The sequence below is a fragment of the Notolepis coatsorum genome, assembly GCF_963971535.1.
Source record: "Notolepis coatsorum genome assembly, chromosome: 12".
Taxonomy (NCBI): domain Eukaryota; kingdom Metazoa; phylum Chordata; class Actinopteri; order Aulopiformes; family Paralepididae; genus Notolepis; species Notolepis coatsorum.
In genome coordinates, this window is record NC_140176.1 from 42,230,326 (window position 1) to 42,246,729 (window position 16,404).

Below are 16,404 nucleotides of genomic sequence, written 5' to 3' on the forward strand. Positions count from 1 at the left end.
GGTTTAAATGGTTTTTGAAATAAACATAATATCTGAGAAAAGGTGAAAATGAGAAGAGTCACGCAGACGCGCTTCACCCTATATTAGGAATATTGGGCTTATATAATACAGGGAGATCAGCCGTCCCTAAGACGACCAGTAAGAGATGGAATAATGCCATTACTTACAATACTGAGGGGGTTTGAGAAGCAAATTATGATAATAAACCTGAGACTAGAACTTAGCAAAAATGCTTCATGTTCTGACGCAATTGCAATGTTTTATTAAATAGTCACTCAGTAATCACTTCCATCACTCTATGAAGGTCTGCGTGGAACAAAATGTTGGTTTTCATTAAATAATCGTCTTCAGTACCAGTGCCGTGTTTCGGGAGTTTCTTCATATTTCATCATATTAAGCTCCTCTCCGACGTACCTGGAGAATAAATAATAGAGTGCGAGTTCTTCTTCACTTGATAAGACATTAAATAATCACGACAAATCTGATATTTAGTCCATAATCATTCATCATTCCTATTTGCAAACCTCTGAGCGGAATGTAGACGTGTGACAAGAAAAATGCCAATTAAGATGCAAACCATTTTATGTTGATATTTTGTCTAGGTCTTAATAGCATTAGGTGCCAGGATGGAAATGGTAAATGGCTGCATTTATATAGTGCTTTTATCCAAAGCACTTTACAACTTGTGCCGTCACCCATTCACTCACAAGCCGACGGCGGAGGCAACCATGCAAGGTTCCAAGCTGCTCATCGGGAGCAGTTGGGGGTTGAGTGTCTTGCTCAAGGGCACTTCAGCACGCTGCTGGGAGGAGCCGGAATCGACCCGGAACCTTCCGATTACCAGACGACCAGTCTACCTCCTGAGCCACTGTCTCCCCCAGGATTCAGATCAAATGGAATAACCCACGGGTCCTTTTTGGCTCCAGTTTTAAAAACCAACCAAGAACATGGTTTCCATAAAGGGTTCATGTTCCTTGGATAAATCAGGGAGGGCCGTTTTAAACGCAGAATCCTAATTGGATAAAAGGCGGGATCTTGGATAAAAGGAGGAAGGGGGGGTTTCTGAGTCCTCTCCTCTGTCCCGCTGAGCCAGGAGTGCCCCACTGACACCACAGTCTCCTGTCAACTCTTTACAGCGTATCTGCAGGGTATTAAAAATACATAACAGTAATAATAAAAAAAATTGATAAAAAAAAAATAAAAAATCTTACATTTCATTTGCATAGTTCTTTTTTTTATCCACTTTTTCTCCTTTTTTTCAATTTTTCTCCCATCCCAATTCCATTGTGCCAATTCTCCCCTCCCCTGTCTTGAACGTTGCTTGCATATGCCCCCCACTGGCCGGTTGTAGGGAGGATAGAAGCCTTGCATCACGTGTCCCCTCCGGTACACGAGGAGGCAGCCTGTCACATCTTTTCACCTGCCAGCGCAGACTCTCATTGGCGAGGTGTAACGTGTGGGAGGCTCACACTACCCCCGCCATTTCCTGTCTCTGCTGTGCAGGCGTCCCCAACCGACCTGTAGGAGTCGCTGTCCACAACGTTCAGATTACCACCCATCGACTTCCACCCGCTAATTCTGCCAATTGAATTAGTATGACGGCTGGCCCAAGCCGGAGGCAACACCGACAGCCGAAGTCGAACCCGAACCCGGTGTCTCTTGCGTTGGTGACGAGTGCAATGTCCGCTGCGCCACCCAGCCACTCATTTGCATAGGTTTTTTTACTTTTGGGGGGGCAGCCCAGCTGTCGGGAGATTAAATGATATAAAATGTATGAATTGTTTTTGTATTAAAGTTGTTGTTTTTTGCGGGGCTACAAGGGAGCTTGGTGCGTCTGGCGAGAGCTTGTATGAAAACATGCAAGAATTCAAATTGGCGCACAGTCTCGCTATGTGTTGTTTTTTCATTGCTAGCGTGAAATTGGTATTAAATATAGCTCTAAGTGGTAATAAAAAGGTCTTAGATTAAAGTCTTAAATTGAACTCGTTAAAACCTGTAGATCCCCTGCTCTCGTTATCCTCGTCCCCTGTCCTCCGTCCCGCTGAGCCCGGAGAACCGGAGACCCCCGCCACGGTCTCCCGTCAACTCTTTACATTTCCCCTATCGACATTATTTAAGGTGGAACCCCCGCGGCCCCACGTGAATATCTGTGAATAGCGTGCATCCTTCACAGCCACGGTGTTTCCTAGCACGCGTGTCATAAAGAACATTCCACGGTGGAGGGGGTCCAGGAGGACCCTCCTTAATGACGAGACAGGGCTCCTTTGTCGCTGGCGGTGGGATGGAAGATGGCAAACATGGTTAGTGTGAATGGTGGAGCCCCCCCTCCCCCATCCCGCTGTGCTAATGCCATTATATCCCTCCCAATTTAGCTGGGCTGGAGGAGAATCGCATTATCTCTTTCTATAGGATGGAGGATATAGAGAGAATGGCACAGAGGGAGATAGATAGTATCACCACTGTTTGTGATGACACAAGGGGCTAAAAGGTCTGATGCCCGTTTATGATATGTTAATGGCGGCCCCTGATTGTTTATCTAACACAAGCTACGCTAGCCCCCCCCCCCCCCCCCCAATTACATATCTCTTACTCAGATGCATTCTATAGTACCTCAATATGACACCTGCATGTAATCCCTTTTACATATCTGTAGATACTATCTATATCTGTACATATCCCTTACCTACTCTTACTAGTTACGCTGCTGGCCAGTATGACTTACTACCATAGTGTCTTTATACCTGTATCATTGTACATATTAATACTACAACTATGTACATACATCTGATTAACACTATTACTCAGTAGTACTAATTTATATATTTTATACCCAGTTTAATCACATGCACATTGTATATTACTATTGCACTTTACTGTTACATTTGCACTCTGGTTGGATGCCAAACTTATTTTCGTTGTACTTTACTTGTGCTGTATAATGACAATAAATTTGAATTTAATATAATCTCATTTAATCATCTGCAATGGTCCAATGTGTCTACGTTAAAGTCTGTCTGCTCTCTGGAGGCTGACATGTTGACTCGAATGTTCAAATGGTTATTTTCACTCAATGTCGCTTTCGATTCAACATTTCAGCGTCTAGAAAGCAGACAGAGTTCAAGAATTACTAATAAATCATTATGGCCCACATCACTTTACTGTAGATGTTATGACAACTTTATGAATTGTATATAAAGTATTATGGTCCCGTCACTTTACTTTAGATTTTACAGTGAGTTCATGAATTATGTATAAAGCACTAATAAGTCATAACTCCAGAGAGCTTAATATTGTCATGTTGTCATGACGGATATGACCAGTTATAAACAAGACATATATAGACTCTAGTGAAATTAGATAGACATACTGTAGCTCTTTAACAGCCTCATGCCATTGTCATGCAAGATCCATAATATATTATTTATAGTTTTTTGACAATATTATTTATAATGGCTTATAATGACCTATTAACAAAGGAATGTATAGGCATCAGTGATAAATATATAACCCATAACAGCCTCATTACATTGTCATGCCAGATTCAAAATACATTATAATGAATTATGATATGATCTGATGCGATTATGAAGTGAGCTCATAATAAATGAATACATTTCCCAACAATATTACAATGGCTTATAATGTTTCATGACCAAAAACATAAATAAATATATTTATATAGCCCACTGCAGCCTCACGACGTGGTCATCTCAGATCCACATGGCATTATTAGCGAATAATATTTTCCGATGCGATTAGAAAACGCTTACAATGTGATTACAATGCGATCATGATGCCTTATGACCATCAATTCAAGTAAAGTGTTACCGGATAAGCTTTCGTTTTTCGTATCGTGGCGATGCATGAAATTACTCATTTGAGTGACACTATCTCATCTATGATTTCCATAATGCAATTTCCAAGGGCAGTTGTCTTTGATCTAGAATCCCTATTCATATCCTGCCCTGTCTAGCGGAGCGTCTCTTCTCAAGCTAAAAGCTGCCACAACAGTGGTGACCCAGCATGACCCTGCTGCTATTGCCGGAGAGACTGAACCCGAGGCTAGCTTGATTTATTCCATACATGCTATCATCACTGCGGCTTGAAATGAACGTCGGAATTAATATTTGGTATTTTGATACTTTCAATACTTTCAATATTGAAAGTATTTCAATATTGAAATATACTTTCAATAAGATAAAACAAATCAGCATTTTGCTATGATGCCCCTAGCAGCTTATGGAATGAACTCCCGACAGTCCTTAAAGCTTGAGATTCTCCCCTCTGTTGCAGAGTTTAAAACCTTGACCTCCAACCTTGGTCAATCAAGTTGTATGTGTTTTGATGGATTTGTTATCCTTGCTGTTTGCCTCGTCTTGTTGTTTTATTGTTATGGTTTTATATATATATATATATATATATATATATATTTTATGTATGTACACTCGATGTGACCTCAGTTGCCTTTAGAGTTTAAATAAAGGTTTGAAATTTAAAACAATTAATTATTTCTTTAAAATGTCTCTGTGCTGTAGAATGAAGACTTCAGGACCGGCGGTCGCTTGGACGCCAGTGAGACGAGACCCCAGCAGGACTGGAAGAAGACCACCATCTATAGTGTCCAGAATGGAGTCGGCCAGCCTCCGGTCACCAAGGTCTTCACCCACACCGGAGAGGGCATGCTCCCCCATCGCGCCCCAGCCTACCCCGGCCAGGACTCGGGCAGGCTCCCCCAGCTTGCCCGAGCCTACGTCGGCCAGGACTCGGGCAGGCTCCCCCAGCTCGCCCCAGCTTACCCCGGCCAGGACTCGGGCAGGAGACGGCCCCTCTCCGGCCAGCTGGAGCGCCTCCTGGCGGGGGCGGTGGCCACTCAGCGCGGCACCGTGGAGGGTGAGGTTCCTTGGCCCAAAGGGAAGCTCCGCTACCTCAGCTCCTTCAAGCCTCTCCCCGGGGACCAGGCACGGGTGGATGCTGGCTCTAAAAACCCCCGGCCCGACCTGGATAGACTGCTCTTCAAGGTCGGCTCTGGCGGTCTGAAGCCCAAGGAGCCCCTCAGTCTTCTGGATGGTAAGTGCTGCTTTTTCCACCAATGATGACATATTCATATTTCGTATTCTCACATGTCATGGTCAAGGTCAGATTTGTTTATATAGCACATAGAAACCAAGGTTTAAATTTATTTTATTTAACCTGGTATGTCATTAAAGGGGACATGCATTATAAATGGCTTTTTTTCTGTGTTTAGCATGGTTTTCTAGTAATAGGGGTTAGTATCAATGGGTCTGTGTCTCTAATTACCATATTGACTCATCAGTCTAGTCTCAAGTTCACGAGATCTTCCCTCACTCAACTAAGCTGTTCTGATTTGACGGTATTGCTGACGTGAATAGGGTAGGGGAGAACGGGGATAGTTGTCACACTTTTCACTCTACTGGGAATTGCTCATCAGCAAAACATCTTTCAATAGTCATTCCTACATTAAATTGAAGCTTAAGAAGTTGGCTTGAAATGTGTATCCCTCTCATTTTCCAACGTATTGTAACAAAGAGTTAATCACCTATCAAAGGCACTCTGATACATTGTGACAACCAACCCCATCATGGGGATGGTTGTCACACACTATGGGGTTGGTTGTCACCATGTGTTTTAATGGGAACATCTTAAAAAGAAGACAAGAAGGCAGAACTAAATTTGAAAGTTTAATTGCATTGACAAGTTGACAAATACATAACTGAATGCATCTTAACATGAACATAAACAGGAAACACATCTTTAGGCCATCCTATATAACAAAATAAGAACACAATAAATCGGCCTAACAATAATAGCCTACACAACATGCGACAACCAACCCCAAATAAAATGTGACGACCAACCCCAACTGGAATGTCTTGATACCATCAAGGCTAACAGCCATCTAACAACTAGTTAGCTAGCTAACAACAATCTAAACTATAGCTATCCCTTCACACTTTTTAAGGCTAATAATTGTTTCATTATAAATCAATTGTGTAAAAGCCTAGAAGAAAAATACTGAGGAGCGAAATATTTACAAATGGACATGAAAAAGTCCTCTCACCTCAAATTCAGCTGTTTCACTCCAAAGATGACAATGTAGGTGAACTCTGACCCCAATTCTGGACATTTAAATACCAAAGTATGGGGGACAGGACCCTCTGGTGGTGAAATATAATGAATGTGACAACCTACCCGTGTGACAACGTCCCCCGTTCTCCCCTACTGATTTGCATAACTAACGCCCCCTCTATGGTTGACAGCGACAGCAGAGCGAGTGGAAATATCCACTTCCTCAAACAGAGCGAGGCAGAGAGCGCATAGTGTAACCCGACACTTCCTCAAATGGGTTTTGACTGCGAGCAGGGAGTGGACGAGAGAGAGAGAGAGGGAGAGATAGAGAGGGAGAGAGATGGAGAGAGAGAGAGGGACCTGTCTTCTCTCACACACACGCAGCGTTTACACAGTGCTCCGTGCCTCCGTGTGTCCCTCTCTCTCTCTCCCTCTCTATCTCTCTCTCTCCCTCGCAGTCAAGCACCAGCATATCACTGTAATATCTTTGCGCATGCTCCCACGCGCACGCCTGTATTCCGATCCGTACAATAATAATCACAGGGGTATATATTGTCATTTGAAACAAGTTACCAATGCATTGTCCCATGGGATTAGGCCCCCAGCGGCGAAATTAATTAGTATCCCCCTCAGTCTCTCTCTATCTTTCTCTGTGCCAGTCGCAGACTGTGTGGATGACTGTCACTCAAAGTGCTTATGGGCGGAGCCAGGCCAACACAGCCTGAAATCCAAAGTGAGAAAAATTTGGCTTTTGAGTACTTGATTAGAAATATAAAACAATGCATTTTATTTAATAAAAGCTTACATATGTGTTCAATAGACTCAGGAATTGTGTAAAGTTGCCCAAATAGTGCTAGGAATAGCAATGCATGTCCCCTTTAAGAACAAAATCCTATTTACAATGGCGGCCTGGCAAAAAGGCACATCCTTTTGAGGGATAGGGGCAGGGGGTAAAATAAATACAAAGTTAAAACAGAACAAGATTACAACAAGTTAACCTCTTAAGCATCGGACAGCCTGACGCCTTTGCCCTCGTCTTTTCGCCGATCAACCAATACATTGTTGGAAAGTTGAATTTTCCACCTTTTGATCGTCACCACACTCAACCTATTGCATGATTCCATTCTCGAGTTACAAGACGAAACATCCGGCGAGCGTCATTTCACAAGGCGTTCGGACGAGTGACCACGTCTGGTTGTGAGCGGTCCTGAACTGACCAGTCACTGCTGATGGCGAAAATGATTGACCACCGTTGTAGCCAAGGAGCGTCTGCTCCAAAAGCGATCTCAGACTAGCGCTGATTGGGGAAAGGTGACACAAGAAGACGAAAAAGTCCATTGTTTTGACGAGAGCCTCTGAATGGACGGCCATTTTGGATAATCATGCCAAATCTTTACTGGTACACACATTACAAAGACCTTTGTAAAATCGGGGTGGCTGGGTGGCGCAGCAGACTAAGCGCTCGTCACCAACACGAGAGACACTGGTATCGAATCCGGCTGTCAGCGTTGCCTCCGGCTTGGCCGGCCGTCATACTGGCTCAATTGGCAGAGTCAGCGGGAGGGAAGCCGGTGGGTGGTAATCTGGTCGTTGTAAACAGTGACTCCTACAGGTCGGTCAGGGTGCCTGCACAGCGAGGAAGGGAGTGGTGAGGGTAGTGTGAGCCTCCCACACGTTACACCTCACCAATGAGAGTCCGCGCTGGCATGTGAAAAGAAGTGGCTGGCTGACTCTGCATGTATCGGAGGGGACATGTGATAGTATCTATCAACCCTCCCTAGACCAACCAGTGGGGGGCACATGCAAGCAACGACCAGGAAGGGGAGGGGGGAATTGGGATGGGAGAAAATCACAGAAAAACAGGAGGAGAAAAAGTGGATACAAAAAAAATACCTTTGTAAAACATACATTTTCCATGGGATTTTTATAAACTTTGGACCTGTACTACATACATGCTATGGAACCATTATGTTTTCCAGCTTCTACCTCTCAGCTGGAATTTAAAAACAGGCATCTGGCAACCAGTAAAAATGTATGTGAGTACACAAACCTTTACTTCAGTGTGTTCAAACCTCTGTTACTCTATTTCATTAGCACTCAATGTGATTTCACTTTATTGTGTAAGAAACTTCAGAATGTTACCTTTCAAAAGAGACCATACTCATGCATGTGCTATATGATTTATTGATATTTTTTATTTGTGTCTTTACAAGACACATAAACAATAAGTATATAGTATACTTAACAATAAGTATATAGCCCAAGATGGCCACAAAAAATAAAACAAAATAAAACATAACAAGCTGTAAACAATGTACTTAAAAGAAACAAGAGGAATTCATGTAAAATTATATAGAATATAATGTGTTTTGTTTCAAGTGCCATGCTTTCTCCAAAAATCCTGCAAAACTGAAAATCTCCTCCACAAAAAAACAACTCAACATACAACTCTCAGGCTGCCAAAACAAATCCGGATTTACAAATTGAACTTTCTTAAATAAAACCCTCCTCAAGTCGGTGTACAAGGGGCATTGAAAAACTAAATGAAATTCATCCTCCACCACTCCCAGATTCAAGATTCAAGAGTTTATTCATCACATACAGTGATCACATCCAGGGCATACAATGAAATGCGGTTGGCCATGCCCGCTACGATTGTGCAATAAAACAATAGTAATAGTAATAATAATAAAAAGATAACTAGAATAGACATGGTAAATAGACATGTTAATAAATCGCTTAAAGGCACTGGATCCTATGTACATTCCTATACAATGTGCAGTTTTTCTTCTATGTCCCTATGCTATACTTGCTGTTACTAACTATACTATACAACAATCACAACAAGTTATTTTCTTAAAGTGTCCTTTTCCTTCCTTTAAAGTGTCCTTTTCTTGTGTGTTTAAAGTGACCTATGGTGCGTTTGTGTGTGTGCAAGTGCAGAATGTTGTGTTGTGTGTGTATGTGTCTGTTCATGTGTGCTTGTGTGTGGAGAGATCAGTGTTCATTGTTCTGATGGCCTGAGGGAAGAAGCTGAGCCTTAGTCTCTCTGTTCTTGTTGCGTATATACGGAGGTGCTTGCCTGACCGCAGCAGCTTGAACAGGCTGTTGTTGGGGTGGTGAGGGTCCTTCATTATTCTGCAGGCTCTGGATTTGCACCTCCTATTGTATAAGTCCTGCAGGGGTGGTAGTGCATAAGTGCAATACCCGTAGTCCATTCTGCTGAGTGCACCACTCTCTGTAGGGCCTTCCTATCCTGGGCCGTGCTGTTTCTAAACCAGGCAGTGATGTTCCCAGTCAGAATGCTCTCTACAGCCCCGGAATATAAAGACTGTAGTATCTTCCCTGATACTCTGAACTTCCTTAATTGTCTCAGCGGTGGTAGAGGCGCTGTTTAGCCTTTTTTACCACAGTGTCTATGTGAGTTGACCATGTCAGGTCCTCTGTGATGTGGACTCTCAGGTACTTAAAACTGCTCACCCTGTCTACGATAGCCCCATTTATCCACAGTGGCTTGTGTGTCCCCTGCTGTATTCTCCTAAAATCCACTATCAGCTCCTTGGTTTTACCAATGTTCAGAAGTAGGCTGTTATTCCACCACCAACGTGCCAGTACATCAACCTCCTCCCGGTAGGCCTTCTCGTCATTGTTAGAGATCAGCCCCACCACCACTGTGTCGTCCGCAAACTTCACTATGGAGTTGGAGCTGAACCTGGCCACACAGTCATGTGTGTACAGTGAGTACAGCAGAGGGCTGAGAACACAGCCCTGGGGGGACCCGATGATCAGGGAGATTGAGTTGGAGGTGATCACAGAGATCACAGAGAACACACAACCGCTCCTCGTCAGGGGTACCTTGGAATCTACCCACTTCCACAGCCAATGGCAGGGTGCCAGACCTTAACTGGGCCCACAGAGACCTCCGTCCTCTCTTTAAATGTAACATTACATAAGGTTCAGTAAAAAAATCTTCTTTCATTTCAACATATTTTCTAAGTTTAGGTTTCTTCCATATCTCCACCTTCCTGATGGATTGTTGATAATTCTTCATATGTGAAGAATAGAATAGAAGTACTTTATTGATCACGAGGGAAATTCAGCACCACAGATCGCTCACAATGAACGTTCAGGTAGTCAAAATCTAAAATAAGAATAAGAATAAGTACAAGAGTGAATAATAAGATAATAATAATAAGAGTGAAATGTATGCTTTCACACTTCTTTCCAAATCCTTTCTATACTGTTTTTTTCACGGGCCTGTGTTCATCTCTGTGTTTTCTGCCCAGAGCGCTTCATCGTGAACGTGGTGAACCAGCTGGGGAGACACAGTGGGTCTCTGATGAGCAGGGACCTGGACCAGCTGTCCCAGGTCATCGCTGGGGCCCTGCAGGCGGCGGACGGAGAGGGGCCTGGGGCGGGGGCCGCGGAGCTGACCGGGGGCCGAGAGGCTAAGAGGGAACCCCCCCCGGCCGGCACGGACCAGGACCAGGACCAGAATACGGAACAGGAGCTGGACGACGATCAGGATCTGACCCATGAGGACGCACTGAGACGAGAGCTTCCAGGTATACTGAGTTTTGTCCTTTGAGACTGAGAGTAATAGATTGGGGGGTATGGAATAACACAAGATATTCCTGTATTGATCCCCTTGGGGAAATTCGGGCATGGCATAGCAGCATGGGGAAGGGGGGAGGGAATGTACAAGTATTGGCAGGGTAATTGTAGAAAGACATAAATACAGGCAATACAATTTGATCTGAATATATATTTATAATAAAACACAAGATACTTGTGTGCTAATGATGAGGATAAACGCTCAATAAAGAATCCTAATCCCCTTGCCAAACATCTATGCTACTCATGTGTATTTCTATCCCTTTTACACCGGCCATGCTCTGTGCTGGAGCCGGTTCCCGAACGTAATCTCGCACCGGCCGGCGCGTTCAGACCGGGATTAATTGGTTCAGAACGTGATAAATCGGTGCTCAGCTGGCACGAAAAATAGTTGTTTTTTCCTCGCAAACCGTGACGTCAACAGTGGGCATGTCATATTCTAGGCTGTGTGAAGACGAGTGAACGGGGGAAAGTAGCGAGTCGGCATTGCACTCAACCGATTCATTCAACAGGAAGCGATTTGCGAGTACAATACACCATCCAACCAGAGTGGATAAAGAAATGCTCCAGAAATGAATATGCGTAGGGAAAGGCTTAACGAGTCAGCGCGAGAGCGCACACACATATGGTCCCCAGTTCAAATCACTTGGATACTTATTTTTTTTTCTGTAACGTTAATTAATTTATCCACTCTGGTTGATATGATAAGATATTCATTGATCCCCCTGGGGAAATTCAGGCATCATAGCAGCATGGGGGGGGGGGGGTACACAGGTAGTAAAAACAACACAAGCAGTGTAAACAAATAAGTCAATATAATTGACTATCTAACCAACTGAAATATACAGTATTCACAGTATTCACATAAGGTGCAGTATGCATAAGGTGGTGTTATTGTCCTTTTTGGGACACCAGAGTGGATAAATTATTTAACGTTACAAAAAATAAAAAAGTTAGCAAGAGATTCGAACTGGGGACCATACGCTCCACAGGCCACAGGATAATTGATTTAGTCGGCGACACCTGAGCTCATTAGTCACTAAAACAATATTTAAGTTGTTCTTTCCTAGATGAAATAGCCTATCCACAGTTTGAAAAATGTAACTCTTAACTTAGAAAATGATCACTGACACACAAAAATACTGTAAAATTCTTCATGGAATATTATTGAATTAGCTATGACTATTTTCACTAGCACTGTAATTGCATATTTAGTGCTTGTAATTCATTATAGATGTGGTCCCTGTAGAAAGTGTCAACAATGTATTTTTGGTGTCATTTTTTTTATTTATACTTATTTACGTTTGGTTTAATTTATAATTATCCTCCAATAAATACAGTGGTGGAACTGCAGTTTTTTTTTACATTCTGTCCACATTATATTTGTTCACAGGCCAACGAATAGAAGATGCAGAGACTGAGACAGATGACAAGGTGATGTAAAAAACTAAAACATTATTTTCAAACGATTTGACATGTCAGAGCAGAGCAGATGCTTCACCGATGGTTGAACCTAAACTCTCAATAGTGAAAGATAACAGTGTTTCTAGCCTTTAATCATTTAATCCTCTCACTGAGAAACATTGCTTTATACTGAAAACTAGGGTAAGCCATTTTAAGTTTATTAGTGAATCTTAAAAGTGAGGAACCAGCTGACTTGATTAAAGGGGCGTGTTTAAAACGGCCATTTTGTTTAGTTAAGTGCCCCCATTAAGGGACTGTTTCCTGTTTACTAGTAGCATCTGATTTGCTGAGTGAGCCATTAAGAGCCTGCCCTGTTTAAAAGCAGAGGTCCACACTGTGTTGAAGTCACTCTGTACTGGGCTCTGTTAAGGAAGGACAGGACACTCTCACTGAGAAACATTGCTTTATACTGAAAACTAGGGTAAGCCATTTTAAGTTTATTAGTGAATCTTAAAAGTGAGGAACCAGCTGACTTGATTAAAGGGGCGTGTTTAAAACGGCCATTTTGTTTTGTTAAGTGCCCCCATTAAGGGCCAGGTGTTAAGACAGCACTAATTAGTGATAGTGATTTAAAGGCTTGCTGGTGTAGCGTCAGCGAAGCGTCGAGAAACGAAGAGGGACAAAGAGGAGGAGTTATCCTGGAGTTCACCGCCGAGGGATCCACCGATCCACCCAGTGCTAAGTACACCATAATCCTATATTTCCCTCCCACACTGCTATTTCTCTACTTGCTCCCTGCCACTCTCGACAATACAATGTGTCTCATACCTATATCCACAATCTGCTCCTCCAGAACTGACTCTACCCATCCACGACAGTTTGCTAGTAACCCGGCTAATCTCTCCTACCCTCCTACAGCCACTAATACACCTGTCACAGTACGGGGAGGCTTATGGAATTGTCAATCAGCAGTCAAGAAAGCTGACTTCATTACTGCCTACGCCCATAGTCTAAATCTGCAGCTCCTGGCTCTAACTGAGACCTGGATAACCCCCAATAACTCATCAACACCTGCAGCATTATCTACAAACTATAACTTCACTCACACACCTCGACCTTCCAGACGGGGTGGAGGCACTGCCCTCATGACATCTCCTTCATGGGCTACAAACGTAACACCACTCCCAGAACTGTCACTCTCCTCTCTCGAATATCATGCAGTATCTGTCTCTAATCCTTTCAATCTCACCATTGTTACACTCTACCGCCCTCCAGGTCCGCTCGATCACTTCACAGATGAGCTGGACATGCTTCTTAGCTCCTTACCGGAAGATGGTACCCCTCTCCTTCTACTGGGCGACTTCAACCTGCCTGACTCATCTCAGTCAGTTATAGTAGTCTCCCTCCTACAATCGTTTGACCTGACTCCCACTGCCATGCCTCCCACCCACAAAGCAGGCAACTCCTTGGATCTCATATTTTCCCGTAACTCCAGCATCATTAACACCACGGTAACTCCCCTACATGTATCTGACCATTCCTTCATATCCTTCTCACTAACTCTCATGCTTAACCGAAAGGTCTTCACCCCAACTCAAACAGTCTCACTCAGACGCAACCTGCCCTCCCTATCCCCCTCCACCCTCTCCTCTGACATACTATCCGCTCTACCTTTGAGTGACACCTTCTCTGCTCTCTCCACAGAGATGGCAACCTCCACCCTCCTTTCAGCCCTGGCAACCTCCTTCGACAAGCTCTGTCCCCTCGTTGAGAAACCTGCCCGCCGTTCCCCACCCAGTCCATGGCTGACAGATCCAGTGAGAGAACAAAGACAGGTCCTGAGAGCAGCTGAAAGGAAGTATAGAAAGTCACGCCTCACTGCTGACATCGACACATATCACAACCTCTTGTTAACATTCTCCAAAACCATCACTAATGCCAAAGCTTCTTTCTTCCACCATAGGATCGAGGCCTCTGCCAAGAATCTTCGCAAACTGCATGCTACCATGTCCTCCCTCCTCACTCCCCCCCCACCCCCCCCTCCCTCATCTTTCTCTGCCGAAGACTTTGCGATCTTCTTTGAGGAAAAAGTGGAGAACATCCGCAGCTCCTTCTCCCAACCCCCACCCATTCCAAATGCTGAATCGAGAACCTCATCCTTCACTCTGTCATCTTTCTCTCCCATTACAGAAGCAGAGACCCTGACACTGGTAACGTCAAACCGTCCGACTACTTGCCAGCTGGACCAGCTACCCTCCCCACTCCTCCAGACCATAGCACCAGACATCCTCCCATTCCTAACTGCAACCATCAACTCCTCACTCAACTCGGGGGTGGTCCCCACCTCCCTAAAACAAGCCAGAGTCACGCCGCTCATAAAAAAACCAACCCTGAACCCTACTGTCATAGGCAACTACCGTCCTGTCTCTCTTCTCTCCTTCCTTTCTAAAACACTTGAACGTGCTGTATCCAACCAACTTACTACTTATCTCTTACAGAATGACCTCCTAGACCCTAATCAGTCAGGCTTCAGGACTGGTCACTCCACAGAGACAGCCCTCATTGCGGTCACAGAGGCACTTCACTTAGCAAAAGCGAAAGGCCTCTCCTCTGTCCTGATTCTCCTAGATCTATCTGCAGCCTTCGACACAGTCAACCACCAGATCCTCCTTGCGGCCCTCGCAGGAATGGGAGTGGCTGGCTCTGCGCTGACATGGCTGTCATCATACCTCAATGACCGCTCCTACCAAGTGTCATGGAGAGGGACCCTGTCGGCCACCCGCCCCCTGCGGACGGGTGTCCCCCAGGGCTCGGTTTTAGGACCCCTTCTCTTCTCCCTCTACACTAAATCACTGGGTAACATTATCACGTCTCATGGCTTCTCCTACCATTGTTATGCCGACGATACTCAACTCTTCCTCTCCTTCCCTCCCTCAGATATCCACGTCTCTGTGCGGATCTCGGCCTGTCTGTCCGACATCTCAGCCTGGATGACGTCCAACCACCTCAAACTGAACCTAAGCAAAACAGAATTGCTCCACCTGCCGGCCAAATCCTCCCCCCTAACCGACCTTTCAATCACAGTCGAGAATGCAGCTGTGACTGCGTCCCCGACCGCCAAGAACCTTGGTGTTGTCCTCGACGACCAGTTGAACTTCTCTGCTCACATCGCAGCGACGACCAGAACCTGCCGATTCCTCCTGAGCAACGTCAGAAGGATACGCCCCTTCCTGACAAAAGAAGCCACCCAACTCCTCGTCCAATCAACAGTCATCTCCCGCCTCGACTACTGCAATGCACTGCTCGCTGGCCTCCCGGCCACTGCCACTAAGCCTCTTCAACTCATTCAGAACGCAGCGGCCCGCCTGATCTCAAACCTACCGAAGTCGGCCCATGTCACCCCACTTCTTAGGGACCTGCACTGGCTCCCCATTGCTGCACGAATCCGCTTCAAGGCCCTCGACCTAGCATACCGTGCGGCAAAGGGAACCGCTCCCGCCTACCTCCGGTCAATGGTCTCTAACTACACACCCTCAAGACCCCTACGCTCTGCATCTTCTGGCCGCCTCAGACCTACTCCTATCCAAGCTCCGGGAGGGTCATCAAAGAGAAGTCGCCTATTCTCAGTCCTTGCCCCACAATGGTGGAATGAACTACCCACCCCAGTTAGGACAGCCGAATCACGTCCAATCTTTCGCCGTCGACTAAAGACGCACTTCTTCAACCATTATCTGAATTAAAAAAAAAAAAAAAAAAAAAAAAAAAAAAAAAAAAATCTAACCCTAACTAACCGTACTGTCATGCAGTAACTAACCTACACTGTAGCACTCAACACTTTGATGAACATTGTTGCTCAGCTGATAGAGTTGTGCCCTTCCTGATGGCTTGTCGTACAGAACTTGTAAGTCGCTTTGGATAAAAGCGTCAGCTAAATGACTAAATGTAAATGTAAATGTAATCCACTCGTCACCTGCTGCTCTGTGACTGGCCTCCGCGTTGTGTCATTTTACTTGGATATCTCATTGGCTGTCTCACACTGTATCAACCCCGTCGGTACATCCATAATCAGAAGAAACGACACTGCGACATGATCTCTTTCCTGATGTTTATTTTCATAAACATAGCTTCGTACGAGATGTAACCCATTCTGTAATGTCCTTGAACAGTCTTTGAAGAAAAACTAAATTCATTATTCTCCACTGTCTCTTCTCTCATTAGTCCAATGGTTCTGAGGCCTCGTCGTAGCCAACAACCATTCCCTGTTAGCCGAAGCTAGCGATGATGTGGCACTTCCCCTCC

The 16,404-nt window shown here is 44.7% G+C and overlaps 1 protein-coding gene across 1 annotated transcript in view; it reads left to right on the forward strand.

Moving 5' to 3' along the window:
* Positions 1-16,404, forward strand: part of ptprn2 (protein tyrosine phosphatase receptor type N2) — a gene marked incomplete at its 5' end in the record, with an annotated part of 334,392 nt that overhangs the window by 115,074 nt on the left and 202,914 nt on the right. Inside the window, 2 exon segments of the mRNA XM_084325818.1 lie at positions 4,536-5,067; positions 10,374-10,652. Coding sequence (XP_084181944.1) covers positions 4,536-5,067; positions 10,374-10,652 — 811 coding nt within the window.